This window comes from Anolis carolinensis, chromosome 2 (genome assembly GCF_035594765.1).
Source record: "Anolis carolinensis isolate JA03-04 chromosome 2, rAnoCar3.1.pri, whole genome shotgun sequence".
Classification (NCBI taxonomy): domain Eukaryota; kingdom Metazoa; phylum Chordata; class Lepidosauria; order Squamata; family Dactyloidae; genus Anolis; species Anolis carolinensis.
The window spans coordinates 33,927,996-33,952,065 of NC_085842.1; the positions used below are offsets into that span (position 1 = coordinate 33,927,996).

The following is a 24,070-nucleotide window of genomic DNA, read 5'->3' on the forward strand; positions in this document are numbered from 1 at the left end:
GACGTTTCACCCACATCTATGGCAGGCATCCTCAGAGGTTGTGAGGTATAATTGCCAATACCCCAGCCAAATTGGAGAGCATGATATGGGTATTGCAGTCCTGGTTTGGAGATCCACACTTGGTTGGCCCTGCTGGAAAGAATTCTTAAAATGCAATGAACTTTTGAGCTTTACCAATTCTTTCTAATGGAACTCAAGGAGTCAAGTGTTTTTCCCTGCTCTGTATGAAGCAACTGCTGCTAGGATTCCCTTGCCAGACAATGGATGAAGGTTGCCATAGCAATGTTTTATATTGTTTCTGATCAGCCTGTGTGTGAATAATCAAAAAGGTAACGTTTCCTCAAATCCTTTAATAAGTGCTTGAAAATTAAAGTACCGGCACTGTAGATTCTACTTAGCATTAATTATCAAATGTGTGGAGCGTGTGGGGGAGAAGAGCAGAATGGTTGTCCTTTTAGTGCATCTGTGCACCAGAAAGAACCGAGCCATTTTTTATCCTCCAGTTTGCAGTAGCTTTACTCTGCAGAGTGCAATGGTGAAAACATATGGGAGCAGCAATCCAAAAATATATCGAGGGCCATGGTTGCTCACTCAGGAGTGAAAAAATGGAAAACACTCCCCCCCCCCCCCCAAAAAAAAAAAAAAAGATCACTAGGAACTGAGCAGAGTTACTGGGCACAAAAAGTGGCTGATGGGAACTGCGATTGAAATCTGGAAGCAGAACAGAATTGAGTACCTTGAAAAGGGATGTGTTGGTTGGCTGGATTGGGACAATCCATTCTGTTTGCGTGTCATATAGGTCATAGACTCAGAAAGGTCATGCATGTCCCTGCCTTCCACAGAGCACATGCTTATACTTCCATCTACACATGTATATCATGCTTCAAGCCCTAGGCAAAAAGTCACATACCTGCACACTGCTGTCAAACTAGTGTTAAACTGCATTAGTTCTACAGTGTAGATGGAGGCTGCTGTGGAAAGGGAGGAGTGTGGGTGCTAAGAGAGGCTGAGGCATCAGCTGCACAGACTACCATAGCAAGGTCTCTTCAGCTGCTGTTTATGCCCTGAAGTTTTTGTGACCAAGGAGACAGCAAATGCCAGTCCCTCCCAATTACAATGTGGTGGTGGCAGTGCCAAGCTGAGAGAAGGAGCTGGTCAGGTTGAGCTAACAGGGCAGCTGCCCTTTCCACCCACTTGGAGGAGATTTTTGTGTGTGTTAGTTTTCATATAACAGCTCTGAATTCACAGAAATCAATTAGATGACTTTTTATTAGCACTTTCCCAGATTCCAGGAAAGGCCACACCTATTAAGGAGTCAAAGGGCTTATAAAGTCATGGGATTAGTGCCCTAAAGAATACTGTTTGTCGCCATGAGTCTCTGCTAAGAGAAAAAGTAGCATGCAAATAATGGTGAGGATGATAATAATAAAACCACCACCATCACAATTACTACTACTGTTAGTACAGTATAGTCGCACTTATCCAAGCCTCGCTTATCCAAGCCTCTGGATTATCCAAGCCATTTTTGTAGTCAATGTTTTCAATATATCATGATATTTTGGTGCTAAATTCATAAATACAGTAATTACAACATAACATTACTGCGTATTGAACTACGTTTTCTGTCAAATTTGTTGAATAACATGATGTTTTGGTGCTTAATTTGTAAAATCATAACCTAATTTGATGTGTAATAGGCTTTTCCTTAATCCCTCCTTATTATCCAAGATATTCACTTATCCAAGCTTCTGCCGGTTCGTTTAGCTTGGATAAGTGAGACTCTACTGTAATATGTTTCACTGCCTCTTTACAAAGAAAGTCCGCAAGCTCCTGACACTGTACAAGGAACATAAGGGAATGATTAAAAATTGCATCAACTGTGTAGAATTAATGCAATTTGATACCACTTTAAATGTCATGCCTCAATGCTATGGAATCATGAAAGGTGTATTTTGGTGAGGCACCAGCACCCTTTACCAGAGAAAGTTAGACGCCTTGTAAAACTCCAACTCCAACTATTCCATAACATTGTGCCATGGCAGTTAAACTGGCGTCAACTTGCATTATTTCTACAGATGCAACCCTAGACAGATGAAGTGGTATCAAACTGCTAGAATTATGCAGTGTGGAAAAGATGTGTGTTCTGGAAGGTTCTGGCTGTAGGATTATGAGTTTTCATTCCAAAAAGTAACACTTCCAAGATTTTTTAAAATCTTGTATTGTTTGGATACAGATTTGGTTCATGGAAAGAACTACTGGTAAGACAGACAATTGTGAGAGCAATTAGAAACCGTGTTTAATGTGTTGTCGAAGGCTTTAATGGCTGGAATCACTGGGTTGCTGTGAGTTTTCTGAGCTGTATGGCCATGTTCCAAAAGCATTCTCTCCTGACGTTTCACCCACATCTATGGCAGGCATCCTCAGAGGTTTTGAGGTCTGTTGGAAACTGGGCAAGTGGGGTTTATATATCTGTGGAATAATTTTCCAGGGTGGGAGAAAGAACTCTTGTCTGCTTGAGGCAAGTGTGAATGTTGCACTGGTCACCTTGATTAGCATTGAATTGCATTGTAGCTTCAAAGCCTGACTGCTTCCTGCCTGGGGGAATCCTTTGTTAAGCTGTGTTAGCTAGCCCTGATTGATACATGTCTAGAATTCCTCTGTTTTTTTTAGTGTTGTTCTTTATAGAATTCCTCTGTTTTCTGAGTGTTGTCCTGATTTTTAGAATTTTTTAATACTGGTAGCCAGATTTTTTCTCCCACCCTAGACATTCCACAGATACGGTATATAAACCCCACTTGCCTAGTTTCCAATAGACCTCACAACCTGTGAAGATGCCTGCCATAGATGTGGGTGAAATGTCAGGAGAGAATGCTTCTGGAACATGGCCATACAGCTCGGAAAACTCACAGAAACCCTGTGATTTCAGCCATGAAAGTCTTTGACAACGAGAGAAATGTTACTTGTCCTTAAACCTTCTTTGTCTTTCTACAGGGTCTGAGCTGCCGGCTGTTGGGTAAGTGTTTACTCTGTTTTGTTTTCATTCAATAGTTATAATCTCATTGCTATACGTGCAATTAAATCAAGTGTGCCATGTACTTGGCATGCCTTCAATCCAGTCAGACAGGATTATTTTGCTATATAAAAATGTCATTGTATGTTTTTTTAAACAAACTAAACTGTAGGGCAAATAGCTTTGCCTTTCAGCAATAATAAACAGATTCATGTGTGATCCCTGTAAAAAATTAAGTGACACCAAAACGAGTCAAAGATCTCTCTGATACTACTGGCTTTCAGGGAAAAGAGAGAAGAATTAGAAATAGTGGGCCTTTCCGCACAGCGCTATAACTCAGAATATCAAGGTAGAAAATATCCGCTTTGAACTGGGTTATCTGAGTCCACACTTCCATATATTCCAGTTCAAATCAGATAATGTGGGATTTTATTCAGTGGTGTGGAAAGGGCAGAGGACGGGAATAAAAGAAAAAAAATTCTCTTGGGTGGCATTTTAGGTTTCATCTTTCCATCTTGTATCTTCAGACCAGCTTTGGCACTATCTAGGTAAAGGTAAAGGTTTTCCCCTTACAGTAAGTCCATTCAGACTTTGGGGGTTGGTGCTCATCTCCATTTCTAAGCCAAAGAGCCGGCGTTGTCCATAGACACCTCCAAGGTCATGTGGCTGGCATGACTGCATGGAATGCCATTACCTTCCCGCAGAAGCAGTACCTATTGATCTACTCACATTTGCATGTTTTCAAACTGCTAGGTTGGCAGAAGCTGGGGCTAACAGCTCATCCTACTCAGGCCGTATCTATACTGACCATATACTGTAATGCCACTTCAAACTGCATTTTATGGCAGTGTAGATGGGGCCCTAGGATATAGATCTCAAGCACCTTGTTAAAAAGAAATAAGGGCTGAAAGATAGGGTTGTATGGGACAGTGTACATCAATCCAAGAAACTTGTACTGAATCCACAAAGGGATGGGTAACCAATGAAGAGAAATGACAAGTGGGGTTACATGTTCAAAATGATGGGCCAAAAAAAAAAGATAATCAGTAATGGCAGGGCGTTTCCAAAGGATTTTATCGTTTGCACATCAGGGCTTTGTGATAAACCGGAATAAGAGTATCATCCGTCGCCCCTTTCAGGCATCCTTGTTTTTTCTCAGCTTAATGGGATTTCTTCCTAGTAACAGTATATGACTGTAAGCCATCCACTTGCAGAGGATTGGAAAGTTTCTTTTTTTGGTCTATGAATCCCTGAATTACCTATCTTGCATGGTCAATGGGGATCTGGGGCAGTGCAGTCCAATGTTTGTTTGCTTGTAATGTAAAGTATTCTGGAATAGCTTGGTGTTGACTATGGTCCTACATACACTGCCATATAATAGTTTGAAACTGCATTATATAGTCAGCTTAAGGAGGAAAAGGAATAAGCCCGAGGCTGTTAGGAATTGTGGGAATTGATTAGCTTTATAGAATTGTTTTTAGTGGAGCTGGAAATAGCTGTAAAACTATTGTTAATATAGATACAGTAGAGTCTCACTTATCCAACATAAACAGGCTGGCAGAATGTTGGATAAGTGAATATGTTGGATAATAAGGAGAGATTAAGAAAAAGCCTATTAAACATCAAAATAGGTTATGATTACAAATTAAGCACCAAAACATCATGTTATACAACAAATTTGACAGAAAAAGTAGTTCATTACACATTAATGCTATGTAGTAATTACTGTATTTATGAATTTAGCACCAAAATATCATGATATATTGAAAACATTGACTACAAAAATGCGTTGGATAATCCAGAACGTTGGATAAGTGAGACTCTACTGTAATATAACTGCTTGAATTTAGCAGTCCATCTCTATAAACATACACAAGTGTGCACGATTTTAGAGATTTAAAAATGACTAGCAATCCCTACAATCCACACTAAAACTGCATCTACACTGTAGAGTTAATGCAGTTTGACACCACTATAACTATCATAGCTCAATGTTGTGGGAGATGTAGTTTTACAAGGTCAAGCCAAAGAGTGCTTTTACCTCGCCAAACTATGAATCCCAGGATTCCATAGCATCAAGCCATGGCAATTACAATGGCATCCAACTGCATTAGTTCTACAGAACAGAGGCACCCTATACTACTAGTGTCCTCGATCATTTCCATAAAGCCAGTGTAAGACAAAAAGATCTCTAAGATGACCGTATATTCTTCTCTTTTGCCTCTTAAGAGAATGCGCTGTGCATAGCTGGTGAGACGGAGCCAGATCCCGAAACAGGTCCTGTCTTGGTGCTGACTGAGATGTCGATGAGAAACAAACTTCGGTGCCAGAAACATCGGGACTGTATCCTCTGTGTACAGGTGACGCTACGCCTTGGCCTGCTGGGTGAGAAAGATGACACAGGAATCGGTACTTGAAAGCTTCTTCTTGCTCATGACCCTAGTGAATCTATGAATTTTTATGCAGCCTTGCACCTTATCCTATCCCATGTCCTTGTCCCATAGTTACAGCTTTGCACTTCTTCCCATTCCCTTGCTCTATTGTTTACAGCCTGGATAAATGGCTTTGATGGGCCGCATGTGGCCCCCGGACCTTAGTTTGGGGACCCCTGGTTTAGATACATCATTGGTGGGGGTTACAGGGTTCTCTGGATGCAGGGAGAACTGCCATTACCATCATGTTGGGTCAGTTCCCCCACAAACCTCACCAGTATTGAAATTTGGGTTTATCGGGTATTTGTGCCAAATTTGGTCCAGTGAATGAAAATACATCCTGCATATCCGATATTTACATTGCAATTCACAACAGTAGCAAAATTACAGTTATGAAGTAGCAACAAAAATAATTTTATGGTTGGGGGTCACCACAATATGAAGAACTGTATTAAGGGGTCGTGGCATTAGGAAGGTTGAGAACCACTGCTCTAAAACAAGACATGCAAACATTGCATTATGCAAACCTCCAAATGAATCTGCTGACTTTGTGTGCTGACTGGTTAAGATATTTTATTTGTGTTGGCCTTTCTATTAGTTTCGGCTTTTTTGTACTATGTGGTCACTCTGAGTTTGTTTTAGTAGGCAACAATAATAGTTTAACATCTCAGTGACATGTTTCTTTCATTTCCTTGTAGAGTCACCTGCACAACCAGATCGAGGAACTTCCATGACCAGCACACGACTCAAAAAACATAATGGGAAAATGGAGGGTGAGCTAGAAAAGACTTGTCCATAGAAGCCCCTATTTTCCAATTGAAGCCCTCCTCACTCTGCCCTACTGACTTGTGCTCTCTCTTAATCTATTTCCAGAATTCCTGCAAACCCATGTTTTACTTTCAGCCGAGACATACCCTTCCTCCCACTGTGCTGAGGTCGAAGTCTTGATTCCCCTTGGTCCACGTGACTGGTACAATAATACACTGGTAAGTGGCTTTTTGCATGAACCTTTAGAAGCAAGAAATATGCGAACAAAGATAGATTCTAAATAGGTGAACACATTGTGGTCCTTTGCTTATGTTTCATCTTGTCTCTTGCCGTATGACTGCTTTTATCTGTCTCCTCTAGAGCTTCACCTTATCAAAGCACAGCCCAGCAGAAGCCCAACTGCCGGTGCTCAAAGCCATGGCCTGCTCACTATTGATGCTGCTCTGTTCTCCTTCTGCTGCTCCATCTTTTCCTCTTCCCACTCCTTTTCCTGCTCATCCTCTTCCTGCTCCTACTTCTCTTCTTCCTCCTCCTCCTCCTTCTCCTCCTCCTCTCGTGCCTTCAACTTGACTCCTAGTTGCGGCAATCCTATCATAAGATTTTAATGACAAAATGTTTTCCAAGGAGGTTTGCTATTGTCTTAGGCTAAATGTGACCAGCCCAAGATCCCCCAATCGATTCTCATGGCCACATGGAGATCTGAACCCTGTTCTCCCTGCCATACTTTGAGTGTTCTTGTTCAAATCCAATGAGCAGTGACCTGAGTTGGGAAAAGGTTCATCTGTTCCTCCTAATGGCTGCTACACATGAATGATGGTGTTGATTTGGTCTACAGGGAGCGGGCAAGTGAGTGGCACCCATAACAACATGGTTTATTTAAATAATTCTATCCTATTCATAAACCAAACAAATACAGAGCAATTCAAACAATCAATAGACACCCCTTCACCTCAGGTTTAGGGCCAGTTCAGAAGATTTCATCTCACTTTCTGTCTCAGTGACAATTGGATTTTGAAAAAGTTGGCTTGTTGTGGAAACAAGGATTGGTGATAAAGCTTCAGTGGAGACAGCTTTTCCCCATATAACATTTCCAGGGGTGAATTTCCCTTCCGAGGAGTAGATTTCTCTCACTTCCTGTTGTCTCACCCCATTCGTAACTACAGTAGAGTCTCACTTATCCAACATTAACAGGTTGGCAGAACGTTGGATAAGCGAATATGTTGGATAATAAGGAGGGATTAAGGAAGTCTATTAAACATCAAATTAGGTTATGATTTTACAAATTAAGCACCAAAACATCATGTTATACCACAAATTTGACAGAAAAGGTAGTTCAAAACACAGTAATACTATGTAGAAATTACTGTATTTACGAACTTGGCACCAAAATATCACGATGTATTGAAAACATTGATTACAAAAATGCATTGGATAATCCAGAACGTTGGATAAGCGAGTGTTGGATAAGTGAGACTCTACTGTATTGTTTTTATAAGTCAGATGTTTGTAACTTGGGTACTGCCTGTACATTGTTCTTTTGCATTATTTTCAAGTCATGAATTGTACCAAGGGATAAGTTACATGTGTGTACGAGGGTTAATGTACATTTCAGATACCCCAGATCCTAACCCATAGCATTTTTACATGAGTAACTGTTGTTTCAGGAACCATTACAAGCTATGTGGCCTGGAATGTACATTATTCCTTGGTACAATTATCCATTGGTACAATTCATTATAACACAGAATTACAGCTCAGCCTATCCAAGTCGGGCAGGTATTTTATTTGTTCTGTGCTTGGTACTGTTTCTTTGGTAATCAACATGGACATCAGGCAGATTCCTAAAATGCAAATTGTGCTAATACATTGTCCAACAATAGAGTTCTTAAAAGTCTATACAATATGTATTTTGTGGCCCTTTTGTTTGGCTCAAAATCTATTGCTTAATATAGATTTTAATACAGCAACCTGTCATTTCAGCACCAAGAAGGAAAATAGTGGCATCAGTTCAAAGTACAGCTTAAGAATAAGAAAACAAAGTTGAATAATACTTTTACTGGAAAATGAAAATATGATAAACAAGACAAGTTCCAATTGCTCCAGGATTCTTTATCATACTGCAGTCACCCAATAAAGGCATTAACCGGCATTGATTTTTAATTATACTCATGGGCTACACAGCTTGCTTGCTTGCTTGCACTTGTATCTTATAAAATGTTAACCAGGATCGACGTAGAAGTCCTGTCTTTTGCAAATACCAAACTGATGGCTCATTGTGGAAAAGCAATGCCACAGCAGTGATCAAGAGCTTTAGTGCAGAAAAGCAACCATTGTCTCTCTTGCATTCAGATGTTGACTATTTGCCTCCAAAGGACACGCAGAGAGCGAGATCTTCCATTTGGAAGACTTGGTGGTTAATGTGTAAGGGAAAAAAAACCCTGAATTTAATTGTGATGAAGAATGAAAGGCCTTATTCTTTCGAGGGAGATTAAAAGAGGAATATAGAGCCTTATTATGAGATTGCTGTCTGCCACTTGTAGAGCAGGTTTGGGCTTCATGCGGAGCACTCCGTAGAGTAAGCAAACCCATTGCGGTGCCAGTCTGCCCACAGCTTTCTCCCTTTGCCCAACCCAGAAATAGAGCTGGATGAACGACATGCCATGACTCATGGTCATGTATCCAAAAAAAAAAAAAAAAGGTAAACTCTATGAGTGCTTGTTTTGAACAATTTCAAAGGAGAAGAGGCAGAAGAGGGCGAGGAAAAAGAGAAGGAGGAGGAGGAAGAAGAAGAGAATTAGAAAGAGGAGGAGGAGGAGGAGGAGGAGGAGGAGGAGGAGGAGGAGGAGGAGAGGACAATCAATGCTGGATATGACATAAGGCCTGCCTAGTTCTATTTCTGGCATGGCTAACTAGATGTCTCAATGGGAAGGTAAGCCCAGAAGCAGGACAAAACTGCAATAGCTCCTTCCAGTTCTCTTTCTCCACACTGGAGGACCAACAAATGCCTGGAGAGCTGTTCTCTGTAGGAATCTCTAGATCAGCCATGGGCAAACTTGGGTCCTCCAGGTGTTTTGGACATCAATTCCCACAATTCCTAACAGCGTGGCTGCTCTTGATCCTCCAGTGCAATTTATTTATTTATTTACAGTATTTATATTCCCAGTCCATACCATGGGAAATAATGCCCGGCTGCTCACTAGAGGCAAATATAAAGTACTTTGGCCACATCGTGAGAAGACAGGAAAGCTTGAAAAAGATCATGATGCTGGGGAAAATGGAAGGAAAAAGGAAGAGAGGCCGACCAAGGGCAAGATGGATGGATGGTATCCTTGAAGTGACTGGCCTGACCTTGAAGGAACTAGGGGCAGCGATGACCAACAGGAAGGTCTGGCGTGGGCTGGTCCATGAGGTCACGAAGAGTAGGAACCTACTGAACAAATAAACAACAACAAAAATTTATATTCTGCCTATCTCACCCTGAAGGGGACTCAGGGCGGATCATAGAACACATATATGGGAAACATTCAATGCCGATTATAACAATGACAAGATAGACAACAGATAGAAGTATATATAGGTTTTCCCATCTTTCAGCATCTTTGGAGGCTGTGCTTGGTTCCGGCCACTGGGGGGTGCTGTCAATCCAACTTCCTGCCAAAGAGCTTTTTTTCTGATCAAACGCCGAGCATAAATACCTTCCCGCTTTAATGCAATTCCTATTTATCTACTCACATTCATTTTCAAACTGCTAGTAGGCAGAAACTGGGCTAAAAGTCAGGAGCTCACCCTGACCTGGGCTTCAAACTATCTACCTTCTGGCTGGCAAGATTTATTGCAGGAAGGTAACAGCGCTCCATGTAGTTATGCAGTCAGTGACATGATCTAGTAGGTGTCTACGGACAATGCTGGCACTTCGGCTTAGAAATGGAAATAAGCACCAACCCCCAGAGTTGGACACGACTAGACTTAACGTCAGGGGAAAACCTTTACCTTTACTTACAAGCTGAAGAGCCTAACTTGCGTTGATAGATGGACATGAAGGTGAGCATTGCTTGGATAGCCTTTCTAGCTATTGAGAGCTATACTGTCAAGGTATTGTGAATTGTGTGAAATGTTAAAATCAATCTAGGCTGTTAGAAATGCCTTCTGTGTTAGTCTCGGCAAGGCATTTCAGTAACTATGGAGTTAATAAGACCCTGCTTTGATTGATGTATCACAGGACCAATGGGGTCAAGTTTGTTTGACCGGGACTTCCTTCTTGGTCTGTGGAATGCAGGGGAGTGTCGTCTGTGTGTGTTCGGCTTGAGCTTTCTCTGGAGATGGACTATGAATGCTATGCTCTGTAGCTGAGGAGACTCAGCCATGTGTCTGGGATTTATTGTAAATAACTGTAACTGTAAATAGTTATGTAAATAAAGTTAAACAACAGTTGGATTTTCAACTAACCCTTCGCCTGCTGGAGTGTTTGTTGACCAGTGCTGATTCTCCGCATGGGAAAACAGCCTGGAGAAGGAGGTGAGACCGGGATGATGTTTTTGGAACCCACTCTGCACGGCAACCAGGGTCTCACCCCAACGTCATCACCGCCGACATATACATCTATCACAGGCATGGGCAAGCTTCAGTGCTCCGGGTGTTTTGGACTTCAGCTCCCACAATTCCTTACCAGCTGTTAGGAACTGTAAAGTCCAAAACACCCGGAGGGTTGAAGTTTGCCCGTGTCTGGTCTATCAGTTCTGCCCAAACGTCATTCAAAGGCACAGATTCAAATTTTGTTCTTAAAACAGAAGTATATTAGAATCGTAGAGTTGGAATAGATTACATGGGCCATCTAGTCCAACCCCCTGCCATGCAGGAAAAGCACAGTCAAAGACTTAAAACATGTTTTTAAAAAAGATTTTAATTTTTTGTGGAACCCCTATGATCCTTTTGCAGAACTCTAGGGTTCTGCAGATCCCACACTGTGATGTGCAGAACCCTGGAGTTCTGCAAAAGGCGCCCTAGAATTCTGCACAGTTTGGAACTGCTGCTCTAGGGTTTGGTCCCAGGACCACTCAGCACTCCAATATTATGGATACCAAATTCTTTGGGTATTCAAGATCCATTATATACAATGGCATAGTGAAATGGCAAAATAAAGGTTTGATGGTGATTTTCTTTCTTTCTTTTTGGAATTTTTGGAATATTTTCAAAATGTGGATAGTTGAATTTGTGGGTACAGACTCTGTGGATACAGAAAACCAACTGTGCACATGAGCAATAGTGTTCTCATTTCTCAAGACCTTTGTCTTCAGGGCCTTTAAAATATTTTTTGTTTGTTAGCAGTTTCAGAGAAATCCAAAATTATCCCAGACTGCTTATCAGATGCATTTGTCAGATGTGTGTGCAGGTGTGTGTGAATGGGGATGTTGAATAGCATGCTCAGTGTTGCTCTGGTTGGCATTCAGTCAAGACAAGCGTGCTTAATGACACCACCAGGAACTGCCTGTTGTGACCTCATAATGACTCATGGGTAGTTCTCAGTTTTCGACCTTGAATCCCAGAGCCTGGGGTAGTCATGATCTGGCAACCAGAAGTTACTGGGACAGAAGAGTCATTCAGAAGAGTCATAGCATTATAGAACTGGAAGTGCCCCTTAGGGCCATCTAGTCCAACCCCATTCTGCCATGCAGGAAAACACAGTGAAATCATCCCCAACAGATGGCCATCCATCCTCTGCTTAAAAACCTACAGAGATGCCACAACACTCGATGGCAGCATATTCCACTGTCGAACAGCTCTTACAATGAGAAGGTTTTTTTTTCCTAATGCATAGATGACATCGCTTTGCCTGATGTCTTATAATTATTTTTTGCTGAACAAAAATTGTTGGATCTGTCTGGGGCGGTGGAGGATCTGAGCCTACCCTAAAAGGTTTGCCTTCACCCTAAATGTGTGTGCTGTTTTTTCCCTTTGGTCTTTGACATTCTTGTTGCCTTATTTCCCAGGGTCTCCTCCACTTTGACTGCTTTCCCATTTCCATCAGTGGGGAGCTGTATGTCTCTGCTTCCACTAGTCCTCCGTACCTGTCTTCGCCTGTCTTGCAGCTCACACACTTTGGGCCAGGTGAGTTCCCCTCAAGAAATCAGAAGCATAATACATGACAGATAACAATCTCCTTTTCTGATGCTCTGCTTTTCCCCCACAGATTGTTCCTGGCATGAAGCTAAAGATGCCCTCCGCCTCTGCCAAAGTATGTAGCAACAATACGCCAACTCTTTGTCAATGTTGTTCCCCTTAAAGAGGCACCAGCAGGGACAAGGCCAATTTCCTGCATTCGGTTCAGTTAATACATATCTGTAGTCTTGAGTCAGGAATTTCCCCAACCGGTTTTTGTGCAAATAAAAATTGCTTTGATGGATCAAACTAAGACAAACTAGATTTCCCAGGAGGATTAATAATAGTATTGAAAGAGCTATTTTCTTACTTCGTGTCCACTCTCCACGGCATCTGGAAATGAGAAGTATTCTTGGCAAAGCAACATATAGCATCAGTTGCAAGACAGGAAAGAGTTCCACGGCTTTGCTTAGTCACATAGACCCCAACTATCCAAGGTCCCTTCTACACTGCCATATAATCCAGATTATCAAAGCAGATAATCCACATTATCTGCTTTGAACTGGTTTATATGAATCTACACTGCCATAAAATTCAGTTCAAAGCAGATAACCTAGAAGCTAGCTTTTAAAATGTCTCAGTTTTTCTCTCTTCCACCAATCTTTCCTTTATGCTAAGCTTATTTTACTTGCTTTAAATTGATTTAAAACTGCAAAAGTAATTTATATTCAACTCATTAGCAGGCAAAACTAATATGGGGTGCATCTACACTATAGAATTAATGTCATCTGACCCCACTTTAAGTGCCATGATTTAATGCCATGGAATGCTAGAAGTTTTAGTTTTACAAGTTCTTTAGTCTTCTTTGCCAAAGGGTGGTGGTGCCTTACCAAACTACAACTCCCAGGATTCCATAGCATTGATCCATGGCAGTTAATGTTGTATCAAACAGAATTAACGCTACAGTGTAGATTTGCCATAAGTAACCCCCTATTAAGATTTTGTTAGTGAGTGCTAGTATTTCTGTGCAAGTAAAGCACTAGTAAAGAGTTGTCGAAGGCTTTCATGGCCAGAATCACTGGGTTGTTGTTCATTTTCCGGACTGTATGGCCATGTTGCAGAAGCATTCTCTCCTGACGTTTTTCCCACATCTATGGCAGACATCCTCAGAGGTTGTGAGGTAACTCTGTGGTGACTCCTCACAACCTCTGATGATACCTGCCATAGATGTGGGCAAAACGTCAGGAGAGAATGCTTCTGGAACATGGCCAATACAGCCCGGAAAATGCACAACAACCCACTAGTAAAGAATTTGTCATCCCAAGAATCCCAGCAGTCATGCCAAAGGGTTTTATTTTGATAAAGAGCTTAAACATGACATGTCTGTCCCCAGTGAGATTTCCAAAACTGATAATTTTCACAGGTCTAGATTTTTTTAAAAAAAAAAATCTGCAAAACTTGTTTCAAGTCGGCCACAGTGTGGCAGCATTTCTAATAAACTGCTTAGTAGTAGGAGTGAACTGTGTAAACTGTGTCAGTGGTGCTTGCAGGCCCCAGAGGAGTTCCTTAAAGTGGCTTAATTATCTAAAAGGTGATGATAGATTTCACATATGAAGAGGGATTTCAGTTGATTCATTGCCGAGCATGAGCATGCCGTTCTGAAAGTGTGCCAAATTTCCTTCTGTATAGTTAGTCACACTCTCTCCGCAGATTCAAACACAATTTCCCCCAATCACACCTGGAATTTCCAAGGTTTGTTCCCTTCCCACTTTTCGTTTGTGCCCCTTCCACACAGCAGAATACAATCCCACATTTTCTGCTTTGAACTGAGATATATGGCAGTGTGGACTCAGATAACCCAGTTCAAAGCAGATTTGGTAGGATTTTCTGCCTTGTTATTCTGGGTTATAAGGCTGTGTGGAAGAGCTCTCGGTCCCTCACTACCTGGCTTTTTATTCTTTAATACACATTTATAACAAGTGTAGTAGAAATGCTCAAGGGAAGAGCAACAGGGAACATATACTGAATATGGTGCTAGGCAAAAGGCACCTTCCACAGGGGATATTTTCCTTGCTCCAAACTGCCAGATAGGTAATCTGATCCTAAGGAGAGTCTAGAAAAAAAATCATTATGATGATGATGTCCCTCCTTATTATCCAACATTTTCGCTTATCCAACATTCTGCCTGCCCGTTTATGTTGGATAAGCGAGACTCTACTGTAATCCACATTATTTGCTTTAAACTGGATTATATGAGTCTACAGTGTCATATAATCCAGTTCAAAGCAGATAATCTGGATTTTGTATGGCAGTGTAGATGAGGCTCTAGTGTTACTATAGTTTGGTAACTTCAGAAGCTGGGTGTAAAGATGCATACCCTCACAACATTTCATTGTCCTATTCATTTTGTTATATGGAATCCATTACTTCATTGGAGCCCTGGTGGCGCAGTGAGTTAAACCCTTATGATGGCAGGACTGCTGACCTGAAGGTTGCTAGTTCGAATCCAATCCGGGGAGAGTGCAGATAAACTCCCCCTATCAGCTCCATGCAGGGACATGAGAGAAGCCTCCCACAAGGATAGTTAAAACATCAAAACATCTGGGCGGCCCCTGGGCAACATCCTTGCAGGCAGCCAATTTTCTCACACCAGAAGCGACTTGCAGTTTCTCAAGTTGCTCCTGACACGAAAAAAATCTTCATCAAAATACTGCATAAATAGCATCCTGGCAGAACCTAAAAGATTTGTCAAGCCTCAAGTACAACTAGAATGGAATAGATTCTTTTATCTATGATCCAAAAAAGTGATATTTCTGAGCTCTGTGTTTGCCCATACCTGAGTGCTAACATGCAGGCAAGAGGCTTTGAGAATAGTATGATCTCTGTATCCATGGAATTGGTGTATGCAGTTTTCTTTATCCACATCTGATCTTGAATTTTACTGGTACAGATGAAGCCATTTTTAAAAGAAAATTCTCCAAACTCTATCAGATGAAAGCAAAATAGATTTGCCCATCTCAGTTTTAGAAGAAAAATAGTTTTGGGTTACATTCACAGAGTCACCCAGCCAGCACGGCTACGGGTTTGGAGATTTGTGATCCAAAGACATTGCCAAGATCTGGAGCTCTTGATGGAGCTTTGAAGTATTTGGAATATATTTATGACCATTTCTTTCTCACAGTCCCCACGATGGAAGTCTCTGTTGGATTAGAGGAAGCTGTGCTCCATGTGTGGGACATCCCTGAAGGACAGCACTTCTACCTCTGGCTGTATCTGAATCAGACAAGCGGACTTGAAGGGCTGAGTGAGAATATCACATTGCTGGTGAGTGAAAGACTATACCAAGAAGCCCAGCTTAATACTTCTCTGCTTCATATCCCAGCACAACATCCTTCATATTTCCTTGGTGTGTAACCTTTTTCCTCATGGTCCCAATGCTCTTTTCTTTACCTTTTTAGCTGCCCTCTGTCTCCATGCCATAACAAAAAATATAACAACAACAACAATAACAGCAACAACAACATATTCATATGGAATATTTATATTCCAACTTTCTCCCCAAGGGGACTCAGAAGAGATTACAGCAAACATTCCATGGCTTGGTACTCAATGAGACACAAATACACAGTCAAAGGCAAAGGCTTCTCCTTTCATTTCTGGCTCTGGATGCGGTGCGTATTTCTGGCTCTGGAGAACATGCTCTTCTCCATTTCCAAGTGTTATCTGTAGACACCTCCTGGTCATGTGGCCAGCATGACTGCTTGGAGCGTCTTTTTGCCTTCTCCCGCCAAAGTGGTACCTATTTATTTACTCACATTTGCATGTTTTCAAACTGCTAGGTTGGCAGGAGCTAGTGCTAATTTATTTATTTATTTATTTATTCACGATATTTCTATCCCGCCTTTCTCTACCCTGAAGGGGACTCAAGGCATACAAAATTGACAACAATACAGTATGAAAAAGACATCTACAAAATAAAAGAATACGAGTAAAACAATTAAAAACATTTAAAAACCCATACAATCATAATTGATTACATAATCCACAAGCATAAACCAGGCCGTTTCTATAGTCATAACATAACACTTTCTGTCCCTATGTGAGAATTGGATTTTGAAAAATTTGGCTTGTTGTGGAAACAAAGATTGGTAATAAAGCTTCAATGGATACACCTTTTCCCTATGATAACTCTCCAGGAGTGAATTGTCCTTCCAAGGGGTAGATCTCCCTCACTTTCTGTTGTCTCACCCCCATTCTTAACTATGAGTCATTTGTAAGTTGGTTGTTTGTAACTCAGGGACTGCCTGTATCTTAATATACAAAAAGGGTTTCCATTCGTCTACGAATTATGCACAGTTCGTTTCCATGGCACAGCAGTGATTTTAATACTGGTTCCTTATGATTTTCATGTTGGTGCCAGAGCTTTTGTTGTGTGCTTTTTTTAACTTACAGTATTGGAGGAGTTGGTGAGGCCAGTTTTTCTCTGTGTTTCTCTTTATATATGCTTTGTAAGGCATTATGGAGGCAGTTGCTGTTTACCTTGCCTATTATAGGCAGATACACACAGCTATAGTAAAACCAGGTTCAGTTGAATCCTATTGCATTCTAGCCTTGAGACACCTTTTCACCCAGCATCATACCAGAGCCCAGTAGTACTAACTACAACAGTTTATTAAGAAAAGCCAGTACAAAAGGAAAAAAGGGGCTTTTCCAAAAAAAAAAAAAAGGCTTTAGGAAAGGAACTATAAAATAGCAATAGTCCAAATACAAAAACACAATGGTCCAAGAATGGCAAAATACATGAAATCCACATAGTCAAACACAAGAAACTTGAATTATGAACTCGAGATGTGAAACAGGGACCTGAATCTTTTAGTAACATTGTCTGCTCTGAGAGACACCAAATAACATCACTTAATTTAAGCTCAGGCCCGACCAAGAAGCCATGAGATCGTGCCTCACACACTTGGTTTTTAAGGACTTCCCACAGAGCCTCTCTGTCTGACTAATTAATCTATCCTTCACTCCCTCCATGAGGGAAAACTTATTATCAGCTGAAGGCCAATTCCCAAGAGAAATTGACTTTTCCCCTGTTGCTAAGGAACGGACATGGGAATCCAAAACATCCTCTGTCTCATTGTCACTTGTCTGCATTTCTCTCTGATCTAAGCCTTGCAGTTCACCCTGATCACACACAGACTCCTCATTAGGAAACCCATCATCCCCCTCATCCTCTAAGAAATCCCCAACATCTTGCTGAGCACCAACATATCCCTTATGTTGATGTTGCTCAAAACAAACAAACAAACAACCAGCTAAACAGGAAATGAGGGAGAAAGGGGAGTCTTTTTATGCCTGAGTTATGATGGGATTTGGAAAATAGTAGAGGGAGAGGAACCTGAATCAAGTTCAGTTTTCTCATTCTGTCCACATTTCATTTTTGCATTTTAGACTGCACCTGAAAATGTGAGCTTACCTATCTCACAGGTGTTTCCCTGTCTATGCCTGCAGGTAAGGATTTACCATTCCACTCATCTTTGTCTTATAATCTGCACTGTTTCTTTTGCTAAACTCAAAGACTCTATGTGCATCTATATATACGTACATAAATGCTGGATAGGGATTTTGGTAAAATTAAAGCTTCCTGATCTAGAACTCATACCTGATGGTGATTTTTTTTCACTTTACATGGAAATTCATGCATCTTTTTGTGTGAATTTTCAATTTGTTTTCTTCTGCTAACTTGTTAAGTACATAGGTTTTAAGTTAGCATTGTCTAGATGTGGATTCATATCTTGTTGCAGTCACCCAAATTGCATCCTGAACCTGGAAAACAATGTTCTCCAGTTACAATTTGGATTCCAGTTTGTATTAAATTCCGGGAAGCAAAATTATTACCCATCCAATATATGCGGGCATGGTTAGCTATCATGATCTTTGTGTTGTCGAAGGTTTTCGTGGTCGGAAACACTGGGTTGCTGTGAGTTTTCCAGGCTGTATGGCCTTGTTCCAGAAGCGTTATCTCCTGACGTTTTGCCCACATCTATGGCAGGCATCCTGAAAGGTTGTAAGACGTCATAACCACTGAGGATGCTTACCATAGATGTGGGTGAAACATCAGGAGAGAATGCTTCTGGAACATTGCCATACAATCTGGAAAGCTCACAGCAACCCTATTATGATCTTGTTGCTCCTGACACACTTCATTGCTTAGGCCCCATCTACACTGACCATATAAAGCAGTTCCAAACTGTATTATATGGCAGTGTAAATGGGGCCTTATTCCATTTGGTTTGTGCAATTGTAATTTCGTTCCTGTGTTATAGGTTTGGCCCAAGGTTGAAGACTATGATGATTCACCTCGAACCTTCCTCTGCCCTTTTACAAACAGTAAGAAAAATATATTGACCTATTCAGCTTTGTATTTGTCGCCCCAAAGGAAGGTAGGGGCAGATTTTGGAAAAGTTATATTTTGGACTACAGTTTTTGCATTCTCTCACTGGAGTCATGCTGTCTGGTGAAATCTGGAAGTTGTAGTCCAAAGAAAACTTTTCGAAGTTCTGGATAAAGAGGGGTTCAAAGTAAATATGAAAAGTCATTTCCAAATTGTACTCAGCTTTATTTTAGGAAGCAAAGGGTTCAAATTACAAGAAAGGAGATTCCACCTGAACATTAGGAAGAACTTCCTGACCATGAGAGCTGCTAAACAATGAAACTCTCTGCCTCGGAGTGTGGTAGAGGCTCCTTTATTTTGAGGCTTTTAAACAAAGGCAGAATGGCCATCTGTCAGTGCCACAGTAGAGTCTCACTTATCCAAGCCTCGCTTATCCAAATTTCTGGATTATCCAAGCCATTTTTGTAGTCAATGTTTTCAATATATCGCGATATTTTGGTGCTAAATTCGTAAATACAGTAATTACAACATAACATTACTGCATATTGAACTGCTTTTTCTGTCAAATTTGTTGTAAAACATGATGTTTTGGTGCTTAATTTGTAAAATCATAACCTAATTTGATGTTTAATAGGCTTTTCCTTAATCCCTCCTTATCATCCAAGATATTCACTTATTCAAGCTTCTGCCAGCCCATTTAGCTTGGATAAGTGAGACTCTACTGTACTTTGAGTGTCCTTTTCCTGCATGGCAGAATAGGGTTGGGCTGTACGGCCCATATGTTCTCTTCCAACTTTATGATTATATGATTCTAGGAAGAATTAATCTCTATGGGATATCTTTGTAGAGGTGGACACACTACAATATCTGTACTTGGAGTGGGAAAATCAACACATGGATGCCTGAACAGTGTGGGCTGAACCTTCTTGCTGTGGATGTTTTATGTGATGATGTGGTGGCAACCTTCATTCCAAAGCCCAACTTCCCATTTCAGATGCTGAAGCTTTATCCAGGGCCTGGGCAAAGAGCCACCTCAAGGTGAAAGCCTTCCGTGAAGTGCTGAGTTGCTCTTTCTCTGCACCGTGTGACCTTCCAGGAGAGTTGGTCCCATGTTGGAAGGGAGAAGACCTTGCCTGCCATCCCTTGCATCCCCAGCTGCGCAAGGGCCTCATTCGAATTGTGAGTAGATGTCAGGACCCAGGCTGCAGAGCACCAATAACCATGCACAGAGACCAGAATCTATCTAATATCTTTATTAAAGGAATATATAAAGTCAATAAAAACAAGTGAAGAATATAGTTCAGAAGTAGACCTTTCAGGAAAGGTCAAATATAGTCCAGGAAATCAATGTCTAATATGAGATATTAGAGTCCAAAGTTATAATCCAATAACCGAAACACACACTTTGCCGAGCAAAGTGTGGGGAAATGACAGGGTCCTTTAGTCCAATGGAGCTTGACAACAAGGCTGGAAAACAAACTAGATTCTTGGCAAACAAGACTTGATTCGAGGCAACAAGAAGCAAGAAGCAAGAACTGGGTCCGTGGCGAGGTCCGGGGAACAAGGCAGGCTTGGAACAAGAACAAGGTCCTGGAAACAAGGAACAGGAGTAGCGTAGTCCACACACGATCTCACTCCCGAAGCTGACGAATTGACTCCGCAAGGATCTCCTTGCGGGTAAACACCTATATAGGATCTTGTTTTCCCGCCAAGGAACACTTTCCCTGGGGAACAAGAAGTGAAACCCATACTGTGTCCAGATGCATGACTCCTTAAGATTTCCCAAGGGAAACAGGCTTAATCAGCTAATTGTCTGGCAGCGATTCTGGCGCTTCGGCGCTTCGCCTCCCTAGCGCCTCTATCTCGATTATAATTATCCTTACGAGAGAATGGGGGAGAATTCTGCCCAAGGCTTGTTTGGCTGACTTCTGGAGGGCAAACATCCTGCAGGTGCAAGGGCTCCAATTCTGGCTGAAACGGTGGGAAACCCAAGTTTTCCTCTTCGTCTGCCACAATAGTACTAGGAAGGGGACTACATGGCCCATGAGACATCACAGTAGAGAAAGAAGGGAAATCGATGGGAAGAAATGAGGTGAGGGTGAGGAACAAGGAACATGTGGAGAACTAGAGATTTTATCATACCAACTTGCTTTTTTAAAATTATCGTGTCAGGAGCGACTTGAGAACATACTTCGCTTCTGGTGTGAGAGAATTGGTCATCTACAGAAATATTGCCCAGGGGATGCCCGGATGTGTTACCATCCTGCTGGGAAGTTTATCTCACGTCCCTGCAAGTTAGAGCTAACAAGCAGGAGCTCAACTCCTCTCACAGATTTGAACTGACAACTTTCAGGTTAGCAACCCAACCTTCGGGTCAGCAATTCAGCCAGCACGAGGGTTTAACCTATTGCTCCACCAACTTGCTGTTCCACTAAGTCATGCTAGTGTAGATCAGGGCTTTTAAAACTTTTTCGACTTGCAACCCCTTTCTGCCAAATAAATTTTTATGAGATCCTGGGTATACAGGTGTATAAAATAAGTATAAAAATCAAGCATTTATTGATAATAAAGGCTTGCTAAACAGGTTAATTTCCCATTTTTATGAAGTACAGGTGAAGGATTTTCTGCAGAGTCCACTGTTAAAACTGCATACTAATAGATTCATATAATGTCTAAAACAGGCACTAGGTAATGGTTCAGAAACCTTTTACTGTTTCCAGATTTTTGAGACCCCAACACTGAGTTAGGTTTAAGAAGAAGTAGTGTAAATAGTGTAGAGCCCTCAATAGCGCAGCTGGTTAAACCACTGAGCTGCTGAACTTGCTAACCAAAAGGTCGGCAGTTCGAATCTCGGAAGCAGTGTGAGCTCCCACTATTAGCACCAGCTTCTGCCAACATGCAAATCAATAGATCAATAGGTACCACTCGGGTGGGGAGGTAACGGTGATGGGTGATGGGAATGTTGTGGGATTGGGAACATTTGATAGGTTGTCTGCATGCTTGTGGATTTCAATGACCACTCTAACAACCACCGTGTCAGACTACACAGAGAAGCCACTGAAATCCATAAGGATGTGGACAATTTCAACAGAAAGGAGGAAACCATGAAAATGAACGAAATCTGGCTACCAGAATTTATAAAATTCTAAAATCAGGACAGTAAATAAAGAACAACATGCTGAAAACAAGGGAATTCCAGATAGGAAACAATCAGGGACAGCTAACACCTGCAAACAAAATATTCCCCCAGGCAGGTAGCAGCCAGGCTTTGAAACTGCAAGGTTATTCAGTGTTAATCAAGGTGGCTAATTGCAGCATTCACACTTGCCTCCAACAGAAAAAAGTTATTTCTTCTACCCTAGACATTCCACAGATAGATAAACCCCACTTGTCTAGTTTCCAACAGACGTCACAACCTCTGAGGATGCCTGCCGTAGATGTGGGGGAAATGTTAGAAGAAAAAGCTTCTGAAACATAGTCATACAGAAAATTCACAGCAACCCAATGTCTATTATCTTGGGGTTGGAAACATCGACCTCCCAGATGTCAGTGGCTACTCCCATCATATCTCACTGTTGGCCAGGGCTGATGGGAAGTCAAGTAGAAGAACCCTTAAAGTAGAGTTTTCCAAACGTCTAAACCTTTTAGACATGCATCATTTTGAACATAGTAGTTCAGTCTTACTGGCAAACCTGAGGTTAAGCCAACCCCTTATAAGAGATACAGACACACACATACATGGTAATAACAAAATGATGGAGACACAGCATATCTCATGGAAACTTTTCATTTATATATTTAAAATATATGATTTAATGCTTCATTCACAGGTGCAGAAGTTTTATGTTTGGTTTGGGTATGTGTCATGACACACAGTTTGGAAAGCTTCACACATTTCTAGTTCTTCTCCTATATACTGTGTGCTGTGCTGGAATAAGCGGGGTCCAAAATAGTAACACTTCAAGTTCTGGGGATAAGACAAGTCCTTTTGAAATAAAGAGTCTATTTGACAACCCTCCAAAACAAATAGTGGGGAACTGAGGACTGGGGGAACTTCTATGGGCAGCTTCAATGAAGTCTGATTCAGTCATTTAATCCATGTGGACATTTAGGCACAAATCTAGTGCACAGGAAAATTTGGGCAGTAGCCCAGTCTTTGCTCAAGTTTAAATATGAAACCCTTTTTCCTAATCCCATAGGAGCTGCAGGAGTTCCCAGGATTAAGACCACATCCCAACCTCTGCGTGCAGGTAGGACCCCCATAATTGTGATACCAGAAAAACAGGTTATTCGTGTATCCTTTATAAATGTGTGTGTTTAAAATATTCCTTAGAAAAATCTCTGTGCATTTTCCTTTAAGGATCTCTTAAAATAAATCTGCACACTTTTTAGAAAGGAATTTGTAATTATAAAATCTACTTTTGTATATTGACTTCCTGACTACATCATTTTTGTTTATACTCCCACTTAGCAAACACAATTTTTATATGTACAAGAGAGTCTCACTTATCCAGCCTTCACTTATTCAACGTTCTGTATTATCGAACACACCTGAAGTTAGTTTTTTAAGAATAATTCCATTCCTGGAAGTTGTTACAAGGCTGTGAAAATAAGTGATTTTCCATATAAAGCAGTGGCTCTCAACCTTTGGGTCCCCAGATGTTTTGGTCTTCAACTTCCAGAAATCCTAACAGATGGCAAACTGGCTGGGATTTCTGGGAGTTGTAGGCCAAAACACCTGGGGACCCACAGGTTGAGAGTCACTATTATAAAGTGAACCCTTGGCATCTACTATAGTTTGATTCCAAGACCCCTGTGGATACCAAAATGTATGGGTGCCCAAGTCCTATTATACATAGCAACACAGTAAAATTATCAAATGACAAAATCAAGCTTTGCTTTTTGGATTAAAAAAAATATATATATTCAAGTCAGTAGTTGAATCTAGGGATGCAGAAACTGTGGATACAGAAGGCCAACTGTAGCACTCATTGCAACATGGAATGATGTTCCATGTTGCAATTACTTTTGGTACTTGTGCTTTTTTTTCTTACTTTTGTTTCATGGTATGGATTGTATTGCTAAGAGGACAACATACAATTATCAATCAATGCCAGAATGAATTTAAAATGCTTTGAATGCACTTAACTAATTTTTTGGAAGGAACTAGTAAAGGTTACAATATTTGTGTAACCTTTACATATCCCTTACAAGAAGATCTTGCCACATCTTTGAGATTGAGATAAAAGTTCTGGGGACTTAAGTCTGATCATCAGAGGCATGGAATGAATGCATCTGATGAAGTAGACATAAGCCTATGAAAGCTGTGTCCCATCTTATGTTAGTTTGATCTCTTCCCCTGTTGATTCA

The 24,070-nt window shown here is 41.1% G+C and overlaps 1 protein-coding gene across 3 annotated transcripts in view; it reads left to right on the top strand.

The window, feature by feature from the left end:
- The window catches only part of il17rc (interleukin 17 receptor C), a 39,559-nt gene that overhangs the window by 2,045 nt on the left and 13,444 nt on the right, over nt 1–24,070 (top strand). Inside the window, exons 2-12 of one of the 3 annotated variants that reach the window (XM_008105567.3) lie at nt 2,992–3,013; nt 5,240–5,395; nt 6,141–6,215; nt 6,316–6,428; nt 12,198–12,315; nt 12,398–12,442; nt 15,488–15,630; nt 17,758–17,817; nt 18,633–18,696; nt 19,695–19,879; nt 22,900–22,950. In XM_008105567.3, coding sequence (XP_008103774.2) covers nt 2,992–3,013; nt 5,240–5,395; nt 6,141–6,215; nt 6,316–6,428; nt 12,198–12,315; nt 12,398–12,442; nt 15,488–15,630; nt 17,758–17,817; nt 18,633–18,696; nt 19,695–19,879; nt 22,900–22,950 — 1,032 coding nt within the window. Of the gene's footprint in view, nt 1–2,991; nt 3,014–5,239; nt 5,420–6,140; nt 6,216–6,315; nt 6,429–12,197; nt 12,316–12,397; nt 12,443–15,487; nt 15,631–17,757; nt 17,818–18,632; nt 18,697–19,694; nt 19,880–22,899; nt 22,951–24,070 lie in introns of all 3 variants that reach the window. The other 2 variants (XM_008105566.3, XM_008105569.3) reach the window with 2 other exon arrangements.